A 12,388-nucleotide genomic window follows, 5' to 3' on the forward strand; every position below is an offset into this window, starting at 1 on the left:
TAGGCCGGTTAAAAGAGTCAACATATAAAAACTAAGTACAACTCAACTCGTTAGGTTTCTTGTGATGACTGTCGGAATTAATTCACTGATTTGAATGGGTGCTCGCAATTTCTTATATGTATTCTAGGATCTAAGACGCTATTTTTTCAGTGGTAAGTGACATGCCCGTTAACAGCAAGACGTATAGGATTACTTTGTAAATCTTGAGTACCGACTCGGTCTTTTTCATTGCGATAATTTTATTATCTAGTTGTGTTTTGTATGATTATATTATCTAGAAGATATTAATAGATATATATGACAAGAATTTTATATAATCTCTCTTTTAATATAAATAAAAAATATTAATTCATATTACTATTTTTTGTTGTTGTGAAATATGGGGGGGGGGGGGAGCCATGGCCCCTGCCAGCCTCCCCTTGGCTCCGCCACTGGTCAGGACTTATCGCTGTTGATTGGTACGACTAATTTATTATTAAAAAAAACACTAGTTCCGTAACTAAAAGAAAGTAGGTCTTGTTTAGATTGAGATTAGGAATTAGTATTTGGCAGTGTAGTATTTTCGTTTGTATTTGACAATTATTATCCAATTATGGCCTAACTAGGCTCAAAAAATTCTTCTCGTAATTTACAATCAAACTGTAATTAGTTATTTTTTTATCTACATTTAATACTCCATACATATATTCAAAGATTTAGTATGATGAAGAAAAAGTGAAAAAACTTGAAATCTAAACAAGTCCCTAAAACGGATTCTTACCGATAATCTCAAACGAACAGAGCCGTAGGCTCGTGCTCGTTCGTGGGCCCCACGTCCAGGCTAGTGGCCACGTTTAATCCGCAAGTACGGACGAATCCCATCCTTTTTCCATCCAGAGCACGCCGCAATCGCTTCCCCCACCTGGTCGCCTAGCTAGTGCTGTTGCCTTGGTCACCAAGTAGGCAAGTGCCCGCCGCGTCTCGTCTCATTGATTACTAGCGCATCCTAGGCGTGCCCAACTTGCATAGTTGCGTTACATCCACCTGCTGCTGACCTTTGATCGACCAGGATTTCTTCCGTCTTCCAGCGCAAGCCACTGAGAGAGCATAATAAGCACAAGGGGGCCCGCCGGGGGGCGGAGAGGGAAGGGAAGGGAATGGAAGTGGTCGACCGATCGATCGACGATTCCACCACGGGTCTCCCGCTGGAAGGAGGAGCCATGGGAGTGGGACTGAAGAGGCAGGAAATGTGGCGGGCGGCGGCGGCTCCGACGGCGAGGTAAGGCGCACGTTCCCCGGCCGTTGTTTTGCGTTGCGTGTCTATGGTTCACGATCTCTTTTTCGCTGCTGCTGCTGCTTTGGTTGCCGATCGGCCTGGTGCTGGATTCCCCTTGCGTTTCGATTTGGTGTCGGCTGCTCTGGGGTTTTAGTTTGCGGTACGTCCGAGGGTGGTCTGACCTGATCAAAAGATCGGCGCTGCTTGATTGAGTGCTTGTTGTGCGCATTGTGTCGTTCTGATTTCGCTCTGGGGTTTAGGGTACTTGTGCCGGTCGTGGTATTCGGTATTCCCTCTCCGATGATGGAAGGAACTTGAACTTAAGCCTAATCTAGTCTGAGCTATGTTTGCTGTGGTGCGTATCTGCAGAACTGTGGTTACAGTTTGAGTACAGAATTCAATGGGGGGAAAACATAGGTTTCTCTGAAGCAGTTTTTATTGAGAAAAGGGGTCATCTTTGGACTGGTGATTCGGTGATTCATATTCTTAAGTGTTCTGACAGTGAATGTGGAGTCCATGCTTTTTTTTAACCCATTGTCTAATTTCTGAAAAATCAAGATGGGGGAAACAATACCTTGTTAAAAAATACTGATTGAGTGTTCTTCTAGCAATATCTGAAACGAAGTTGGAGCAATGTACTCTATTAAATTTATATTTAGATTATTAGTAACCCCCCTCTCCCCTGAATTTTGATGCTTTGTTCACCTGGCAGTAGTACCTGTGTCACTTTACAGATTATATTCTGTGAAAAAAATATTTTGCTTATAATTCCATTGCATCAGTATTACTGGAGGTTACATTCTGTAAGATATATTTCCTGCTTGGTTAAACATGTAAAGCTTCAGACTGAACTCACAATTAAGAACTCTGCTTCTCTTTTGCAATCTTACTGATCCGTGATGGTTACACACGAAAAACAGAGCACGTGGTAAATTCTGCTTCACCTAGGCCTTATGCATTTTACATTGTGAGAATCCTCATCTCTTGAAGCAACAAAGCAAGCATATGTGGCAGGGTCCAATTGAATCTTGATAATACATTCCTGCTGATAAGTTTGTATTTAAGTAACTAATCAGTGTAACATTGCGATGGTTAAGTCATCTTGGTTTGCACTGATGTTCAGAGATGTGTATTGTCGTGCAGCGCAGCAGGAAGGCAGCAAGCCCTCGCCAGCAACAGTGCCACTGCCAAGCCGTTCGCCGAAAGGTCTCGGCCGGCACAGCGAGGGATGGGTGGCCCAGACAACGCAGTGCCACAACTTCCGCGGTGTCCGGCAGCGCCGGTGGGGCAAGTGGGTGGCCGAGATCCGCGAGCCCAACCGCGGCAAGCGCCACTGGCTGGGCACCTTCAACAACCCCGTCGACGCGGCCGTCGCCTACGACCGGGCGGCCGTGTCCATCCACGGCGCCCACTACGCGCACCTCAACTTCCCCGCGGACCACGCCGCCGCGGCGCCGGCCCAATGCCATCCATCGTCCTGCTCTGCCGCCACCACCGCCGACGTGTTCCAGGAGCATGAGGTAAAGCCGATTGTTGCTGCTGCGCTGGGCGGCGGCGGCGGAGAGACCGTCAGCCAGCAGCAGCAGCAGCAGGGCACTCCTTGGATTTCGCCTGATGCTCCGTTCAACGACTGACCCTCATGACATTGCCATGTACATCGATTTCGATGCGGTATCCGACATGGTGCCCTTTTATCCTGGCATCAAGAGAGAGGATTGCCAGCGTGAGGGGTTCGACGGCGACGCCGTTCACTCGCCGCTGTGGGCGCTGGGTGACTGAAATGCTATCTGAGGCAGGGTCAGATGGGAACTTTGCTGACTTCAGTAGCATCTGATGGTTCTGGCATGATTAGGAGTGGAATTTAGCTTTGCTGGTAGTCTCTTCAGAATTCAGATTGTTTAGCTAAGCTTGACATACTGCTAGTATTCAGTAGTAGACTAGGTCTTCATAATCTTTTGTTCGGTTAGCTGGAAGCTGGACTGTAGTGATCTGCAGGTGGAATGCTGTACAGGATTAGAGATCCATAGTAAGCTTTTGTTCCCACTATGGAATTTACTGATGCACCTCATGTCGTGAAATGCTGATTGGGTAATTGGTCGTACCTAGCGTCCTTTTTTATGGCATTAGCGTAGACTGAATTTTTTTTTACAGTTGTTCCGAAGCGTGTTTCAAATCTGTACTCAAAGAACACGGTACACAATGCTCCAATCCTAACCTCAATGGGTTATGGTTATGGGTTCCCCAATCCAATTTTAGATTTACTATTCCTGAACTCACGACGCACCCATCTTTATCGCAAAACCCACCTTTATCGCAAAATTTATAAGGTTACTGCTTTCCAGCCACAGAAATTCTACCGAACAACCAGAGCACGATAAAATCTCGAGGCTATGAAGTTTTAAAACTTTTTTGACATGTCGTTCATTCCTCTCCCCTTCTCTGTCTCTCGCTCCATCTCCACTCCACCGTGCAAACCACCATGGAAGACACAGCCTGACGAGAGGGGCGCAGGGCAATCATCGGCGCCGGCGGAGACGCAGGGGCGATGGACGACGGCATCAACTGCTACGTGGTCCCGCAGACCACGGGCACCGGGCGGAACATCTTCCAGGGAGGCAGCCCATTGCAGGAGTCGCTGCCGCTGCTCGGCGTGCAGCTCGTCCTCATCGTCGCCATCACCCGCGTCCTCTACTTCCTTCTCAAGCCGTTCAAGCAGCCCCGCGTCGTGTCCGAGATCATGGCACGTCCATCCTAGTTTGCACTTTGCTTGCAGCGACGCCATGAACGCTTTTCGTCAGCTTGATTGAAAGCTATTGGCGCAGATCAACTGAAACGTATGTGCTGCTCCATCTGATGTGTTTCAGGGCGGCATCATACTCGGCCCGTCCATGCTGTCACGCAGTCCGGCGTTCAAGGAGATGGTGTTCCCGGCGAGGGGCGACCCGGTGCTGCACACCGTCGCGACGTTCGGGCTCATGTACGTCATCTTCCTCATCGGCGTGCGGATGGACCCGATGCTCGTCGTCCGCTCCGGCAAGAAGGGCGTGATCATCGGCCTTTCCGGCTTCATCCTCCCGCTGGCCATGACCACCGCGGGCTTATCCGGCGCCGCCATGGTCTCGGAGCCCGACGTAACGAGGCGTTCTACGTTCCTGTTCGCGCTGGCCACGTCGCTCTCGGTCACGTCCTTCGCGGTGCTGTCGCCAATCCTGTCGGAGCTCAGCCTCCTCAACTCCGACCTGGGCCGCACCGCCATGTCGGCCTCGATGACCACCGACGGCATCGCGTGGCTCATCATGGTGGGATACATCCTCGCCGAGGCGTTCCTCGTGTCGGCGGTGACGTCGCTCTGGGCGTTCCTCTCGGTGGCCGCGCTCGGCGCGGTCATACTGTTCGCGGTGCGCCCGGTCGCGCTCAAGGTGATCGAGCGCACGCCGCCGGGCAAACCCGTGGACGAGAACTACGTCTTCTTTTTCCTCCTCATCGTGCTCCTCGTCGGATTCTACAGCGACGTCATCGGGACCAACTCGTTCCACGGCGCGCTGATGCTGGGGCTGGCAATCCCCGATGGACCGCCGCTCGGCACCGCGCTGGGGGAGAAGATTGACGCCATGGTGTCCGGCCTGATCCTGCCTCTGTACTACGCCATGACCGGGCTCAGCACCGATGTGTGGTCCCTGCATTGGGGCAGGCTGCAGCTAGTCGTGCTCCTCGGATGGTTTGGCAAGCTGGTCGGCGTCATGGTGCCGTCGCTGTTCCTTGAGATCCCCCTCCGGGACGCCGTGTCCCTCAGCTTGTTCATGAGCTCCAAGGGCATCGTTGAGGTCATCACCTTCACCTTCTTCCTCACCAACAAGGTGATCGCTGATACAACAGCTCTGCAAATGGAAGCATCAAATGCAGACACTAGTCAGTTCTGCATTTTCTATTTACATTCTTTGCGTGGACCTTGAAACATTTGATCGGTTCGGTTCGCAGTTGATCGGCAAGAACTCCTTCAGCGTCCTGATATGCTCGTCGGTGGCGATCACGGCGGTGTCGGTGCCGGTGGCGGGATTGCTGTACGATCCCGGCGCGGCGCTACGCCGTCTACAAGCGGCGCACCTTGCAACACCTCAAGCCGGACGCCGACCTGCGCATCCTGGCGTGCCTGCACGACGAGTCCCACGTCTCGGGGACGCTCGCGTTGCTCGAAGCGTCGCACGCCACGCCCCAGACGCCCATCGGCCTCTATCTCCTGCAGCTCGTCGAGATCGCCGGCCGCTCCGCGCCGGTGTTCATCCCGCACAACCCCCGCCGCAACGCGTCTCGGATCGGCGCACCCAACGCGCCGTCCACCGACTTCGACCGCATCATCAACGCCTTCTTCCGGCACGAGCTCCGGCACACGGAGGGCGCAGTCTCGGTGCACCCGTTCACCACCATCTCCCCGTATTCCTCCATGCACGACGAGGTGTGCCGCCTCGCCGTCGAGAAGCGCACGTCGCTGATCCTCCTCCACTACCATAAGCACCACTTGCTCGCCGGTGGCGTGCACGCCTCAGTTGGGCTCCGCATCGTCAACCGCAAGGTGCTGGAGGTGGCGCCGTGCTCGGTCGCTGTGTTCGTCGACCGCAACGCCGGGAACGTGGGGCTGTCCAATTTCATTCCCGGGCCGCTACAAGACTACTCAGGCTCTTCCACGGGCAGCAGTGGCCTGTCGATGAGCGGGCCCCAGTTCCACGCCGCCGTGGCGGCGCTCTTCTTCGGCGGCGGCGACGACCGCGAGGCCATGTCCTACGTGGCGCGCATGGCGCGCCACCCGGGCGTGACAGTTGCGATCGTGCGGTTCCTGCCAGCCCGAGGCATCAAGGACGACCCGGCGGATCGGCGGGTGGACAACCGCGCCATCGAGGAGGTGAAGGCGCTCGCGGCGAGGAGCAGGAACATGCAAGTCCGGGAGGAGCTCGTCGGCGACATGGAGAAGATCGTCGAGGTGCTGAGGGGTCTCGACAAGGCCGGCTACGACCTAGTCATCGTTGGCATGAGGCACAGGTGGTACCCGGTGATGCCGGCGAACGGGCTGTCGGACTGGAGCGAGTGCCCCGAGCTCGGTGTCATTGGCGACCTCCTGGCGTCCTCCGACTTCGACACGCCCTACTCGGTGCTCATCATGAAGCAGCAGGACCAGGCTGGCCTGAACGCCGCTGTGCCGGGAGCCCAGGACCAGTGGCACGGTGCACTGCCGCCGCCGCGGCAGCGAACCATGTCGACGGCGGAATCTAGCATGTCCAAGCGATAGGACCGCGGTAAACGACCCTGTATGTCATCTTACCTTTGCGTCATAGAATTGATACATTCACGGATTGACCCCTTTAGTTTCTAGGACCTGGTTCAAATAGATTTTCAGATTGTTCTTTGGAGATGCTGAGTACAGTTCAGGATTAGCAAGATAGTTATCATTCCAGTGAAGATTTTTACTGTTCTGTTAAGTTTAGTAGCATGAGCTGCACTGCACAAATCATGAAAAAGCATTCCCTAGAGGAAACCTTGCATCAGCACCTATTCATAGAACCCAATTCATGGTGATGTAGACATGGACAATCCAAATGCATCCCAATAGAAGTTTGACAGTCGAGATCGTTGTAGTTTAGAATCAAGGTATGCTAGTATGCTACTTTATCAACTAATCATAAGCAGAATTTTTGTCCTGCGCCTAGTTATGCAATGCAGCAATATAATACTACATACATAAAAAAAAAGATTAACCCAAATGACAAAATGACCCCGAATATGTTAAACAAGTGACATTTTGAAATTTCGTTTTATCTACAGTTCATCAGTTGAATGTACCTCAAGTAAAACCAGACAGAGGGCTTGCTTGGTTTGTGACAAAAAATGTCATGCCAAAGATTTGTCAAGTAAAAGTTGGACAAAAAAACTGCCATACATTTGACAAGCCAAATGTGAAAGGTTGGCAGGCTTTGGTAGCAAACTAAATAACAGCTAAAATCATGGCTTACCAAATCTTTGGCTTGCATATTTTGGAAGCGAACCAAGCAGACCCAGAGCCTCTTTCGGATGGCATAACTTATTGCCAAAATGTTTGAAATGCCAGTGTCCAATAACCTCTGCTGCAGCAAAACCATCATCCCTATTACAACAGAAACTCCTTGGGAGATTTTTGCTTAATTATCTGGACCCCAAACAGTAGAAAGAGAGTAATACTAACCAGTACAACCTTTGTCAATGCTTCTTTTGCCGTATATTCTCACCAAGTAGCACAACAAAGACCTCATATCAACATTCATCATTTTTCTTGACGATGTATCTTACGTTGCTTATCATCAAAAAACTGTACAATGGAATATGAATGATAACCAGAACCTGCATGCAGTGAATCATCGGGCTTCATTGAAGCAGTGGCATGATCCTGATTACTCATGCTACAGTAAATCCACCCCTGATTTGCAGGAGCAATCAGCATAAATAGCAAAGCAACCTGACAGAGAACCACATCACTCATCAGACAATTGGATTCTGATGGCTGCACACAGCCTTCTACAGCACTCTGTTGAGAGCAGAACTACACACTTTTTAGTTTTTAAGTTCTGCATTTCCTTATCTATTTCATGGTAAAATAATTTGCATATCATATTCATGCATGAGCTTTTTAGTATGAGGGACTAATGAGAATGGTGGAACCATGTCTGATAAGAATGTAGATAACATTCACCTTAAAAGCTCCCTGTTTCTGGTGGAGGCATGTTTGATCTTCTAAAGCAAACAAAAACCATGTACTGCTTCTAAACATTTCATCCCTAACCATTATATATATCATTGCATTGCATATCTCAACAAGAAAGTATCATGGCCTGGGACATAAACACTGAAATGTCATAACTGAACTACTGACAATTCATTCATTAATTGGTTAGTTACTCATAACTTCAGTAGGGTGGTAAAAGTTACAGATTATTGAACATAGAAACTGAAATGACATGTTTTCTCCTGCTGATTCAGAAAGAAAGGAAAGAGCAATGTCAAATAGCAGTCAGTTGTGCAGGATATTCGTGATTTGAAACAGCACCAGATACTTGCCAACATTTATGCATAATCTATTCACAGTGAAGCTTTAATTTTTATTTCATAATTCATATAAGCTAGCATGATGAATTTTCAAAAGGTATAACGGGTAACAACCTTTCTTCAGCCTCACCTGGTGAAACAGCAATTCATCACTTCTTCCATATATCTAACAGAAGGAAATGGTGTGGCCTGCGACGTGGTTTCATCTTTCATGGTATGATGTCCATTTTGAGCTGCGGATACTCTAGCCATCATAGAGTTGGATCATCCACAAAAGTTATCACAGGAAAAACTTATTCAAAAACTTGAGCACAAACTTATTGAATTAAATATTGAAATCCACACATAACACTTAATGGGGTTAAATTAAAGTAGTGCTTGAAACAGAAATGGAATCCTAACATTGTTACAAAATAATCATGCTACTCATTGATACAGACACACCTACACACATATACAACATTTGCCAAACTGCATAAGTTCCTCATGGAGGACAAAAACAGCGATGCACAGTTGTAATTTGAGACAACAGCATCACCATATGTGAGTACAAGACATTAACCACGAATGGAGAATCCAGGATAGCATTTCACAAGTTCAGAAGGGCAGAACCTGCAGTATAACAGGCTACAAAGCTTCATATCATTTATCACTTTGCTGCTCCTTCAAACAAGTGCTGGATATGGGCTACAACATCCTCTGGTGTGTACTTGATGTACAAATCACGCCCAGTTTCAGGAGAAGACTTCAACTTGGCAATTAACGAGGCGTAAACTGGCATCACTGTCTCCTCCACCGCTGCCCTAATGTCCACCCTTAGCTGGTCATCTGCTATCACCCATCCTGACTGTGCCTCATAGATCTCCTTGAAGTATGTATTAAACATATGCAGTTTCTGCAGCATTGCCTTGGCTGGGAGTCCACCCATGCCTGGACTACCAGTCTGCAGCACAGATGTAACCTTGCCCCATGTTGTCCGCTGATAATCCATGCTCCAGCGGCGAACTCTAGTTGTCATCTGCTTGATCCACTCATCACCGAGTAAAACACCCAACTCACTGTCATTCACCTTCTGTATGATGTACTTTCCATTATTCATCAAGAAGATAGAAGCGAGAGATGGATCACGGTATATCTTAGACTTTGTATCCAAATTCTTTTGAAGAACATCCATGATCCATGCGATGTGCACAGCAAGGGATGATGTGGGGCGGTCAGGGTCAACAGCCACAGGCGCACCTCCATTAGCACCAAAGTCACCTTCCATCACCTCTTCCAATGTCTGCCGCGACCCACACGCAGCACGGAGATAGTTCATAACATACCGAGTGATAGGATGTATGACGCCACCTTGGGCAGCAACTCGGGCAGGGTCACGGCGGATGAGATTTTCCAACTCCATAAAAATACCTTTGATAGAGGACCCCAGTGTGTTGCACATCACGGAGACCTCCGCACGGAGTGCAGCAGAGTATGGGTCAGAGAACACAGGATCAAGGTCAGGGAGAATGTCACGCACAGCCTCGTACATGTCAACGACGCGGAAGAGGCGCTCCGGCGCGCGGCTTGAGGAAGAGATAGCGTCACCGAATGATATGAGCTGCAGAGCCTGGGTACGCACGGCGGCGATGAAGGCAAGATCGCCGAAGGGGGCGAGGCCGTCGAAAACGCGGTCACATAGGCGGCGCTCGCTGGGAATCAGGATGCGAAACACCATGTTGAAGGCCGGGATCCAGCGGGCGATGTCAAACTCAAGCTCCTCCCAGGGTGAGGCGTGAACCTCCTCAGCGGTGCGGGGACGGACGCCGAGGCGCGCAACGCTCTCGTCGACGAAGCTGCGGCGCGCCGCGGCGTAGGCCTCAGCGCACTCGCGGCCAAAGCCAGCGTCCACCATCCTCCTGGCGATCTGGTGCACGTTGGCGATGGACCCCGGCGAGAGAGCATCGATCACGACGTCATAGTCCGTCACCGGCTTGGCGATCGGGATCGGCTCGTCGCCGTAGCCGTCCCCGCCTCCGAAGTCGTCGTCGTCGTCGCTCCCGTCCGACCCGAACCCGCCCGGCACCACGGGGGCGGCGTCGTCGGGGCGCTCTATGAGCGCCCTGAACTCGTCCTCCAGCCGCGCCATGCACCGGCTGAGCAACTCGTCGGCGCGGTCGAGCAGGGCGCGGTTGGTCCCCGCGGCGTCCAGCTCCTGCACGGTGACGATGAGATCGTCGACCGCCTCCAGGAACGCGTCCGCGTCGGCGGAGTCCGCCCAAATCAGACGATCCATGGCCACGAACTGCGAGATCTGGCGGTCCAGCGCGCGCACGGTCCGCTCCATCGACGTGATCGGCGGCCTCGGCCCCGCGGCCGACACGGCCGCCGCAGCCGCGGGCGGCGGGGGCGACGTCGCCATGGAGCGCTCCCCTACGACTCGTCCCCCTCCGCCTCCTCCGCCACCACCGGACGCAGCGGCCGCCGCCGCCGCGGCGCGCGCGGCGTAGAGCTTGTCGAGCGAGAGGCGGCCGTCGTAGTTGGAGAAGACCTTGAGGATGTCCTCCGTCATGGTGTCGCTGCTCCCCAGCGTCTGCACGATGTGCTGCACCGTCGCGAGCAGCTTCTCCTCGCCATCCTCCGCCATGGCTCCTGGGTCGGGGGGGCAACAAGGCGGCTACTCCCGCGGCCGGAACGGTATCACCCGGCGCGCTGGCTCCGATCTGGATGAGGGCTCCACGCGGCTTCTGGTGGTGGTTGTGACTTGTGAGGGGAGGAGGCAAGGCGAGACGAGGCGAGGGGGAGGACTTCTCGCTCGGGAACGCGGTGGCGTCCTAGCGGAGAGCGACCGTGCGTGGACCAGCGGCCGCTTGCCTAGTCACTGGTCACTGGTCACTGGTCAGGCAGGGGCAGCGCTCGAGTAGCAGTGCCGGGTGCGCGGCGTAACTTGCGGCGGACGTTGGATGCCGTGTCGTGCGTGACAGCGTCGGCATGGCACGGTCACGGACGCTGATGATGGTGAAAAACGGCGTGGCCTCGGGGGATGCGAAAGGCAAAGGCCATGCCGTGTCGTGCGTGACAGCGTCGGCATGGCACAGGCGCACAGGGCTGGGCTGCTTTGTCTGACAGGTGGGTTTCAGACGGGAAGGGCGGGAAGGGCTTTCTCAAGTACAGTACAGTCCAAGCTGCAAGCCTGCTAGCTAGACTGCTAGTAGTCCCGCGGGTCCGGTTTAGATTGAGATTAGCTAGACTGCTAAGTAGTCCCGCGGGTCTGGTTTAGATTGAGGTTAGCTAGACTGCTAAGTTAAATCAGTATTGATATTATAGTATTTTCGTTTGTATTTAATAATTATTGTCTAATTATGGTTTAACTAGGTTTAAAAGATTCGTCTCGTAATTTATAATCAAACTGTGTAATTAATATTTTCTTTATCTATATTTAATATTCCATGCATATGTCAAAATTTAATGTGATAGAAACAGAGTGAAAAAACTTGCGATCTAAACCAAGCCAGGTCGAACGTCCAAATCAGCTCTGATGGAGGGCTAGGTTCCACGGGTCTATAACCGTTAGTGCTGACCTGTACTGTTAATTTATTAGGAAAAAGATATTATATTATAATTAATAAGCTCACTTATAATGGTAAACCAACAGAGCCTATGGCTGAGCAAGGCTCGTAACAGAACTTGCAAAGATAGATGCTTGCTCTGAAAAAAGGCTTTTGATTTAGGGCATTCCCTACGAGGCCTGGATTAGTTGGCGAAATTTTTGGCGAAATAGTACTGTAGCACTTTCGTTGTTGTTTGGCAATTAGTGTTCAATCATAGTCTAATTAGGCTTAAAAGATTCGTCTCGTGAATTTCGTCTAAACTGTGTAATTAGTTTTATTTTTATTTATATTTAATATTTCATGCATGCGTCCAAAGATTCGATGTGACGGGAAATCTTGAAAAATTTTGTAAAATAGAAGGGAACTAAGCAGGCACCAAGTTTACACCCTATCCTATCAAATGTTTGAATATATATATGGAGTATTAAATATAGATTAAAAAATAATTAATTGTAAAGATTACGACTACTTTACG

General features: G+C 50.9%; 1 protein-coding gene and 2 pseudogenes across 1 annotated transcript; 2 read left to right on the top strand and 1 right to left on the bottom strand.

The window, feature by feature from the left end:
- The first annotated feature begins 1,070 nt into the window (after positions 1-1,070).
- On the top strand, positions 1,071-3,034 carry LOC136514922 (dehydration-responsive element-binding protein 2D-like; annotated as a pseudogene).
- Positions 3,035-3,037: 3 nt separating this feature from the next.
- LOC136514920 (cation/H(+) antiporter 15-like) lies at positions 3,038-8,483 on the top strand (annotated as a pseudogene).
- A 133-nt stretch (positions 8,484-8,616) lies between these two features.
- Positions 8,617-11,100, bottom strand: LOC136514921 (exocyst complex component EXO70B1-like). Its single transcript, XM_066508626.1, has one exon. It carries the CDS (start codon positions 10,947-10,949, stop codon positions 8,973-8,975), a length of 1,977 nt encoding a protein of 658 aa, XP_066364723.1. The 5' UTR covers positions 10,950-11,100; the 3' UTR covers positions 8,617-8,972.
- Between the last annotated feature and the right edge of the window lie 1,288 nt (positions 11,101-12,388).

The sequence above is a fragment of the Miscanthus floridulus genome, chromosome 17, assembly GCF_019320115.1.
Source record: "Miscanthus floridulus cultivar M001 chromosome 17, ASM1932011v1, whole genome shotgun sequence".
Taxonomy (NCBI): Eukaryota; Viridiplantae; Streptophyta; class Magnoliopsida; order Poales; family Poaceae; genus Miscanthus; species Miscanthus floridulus.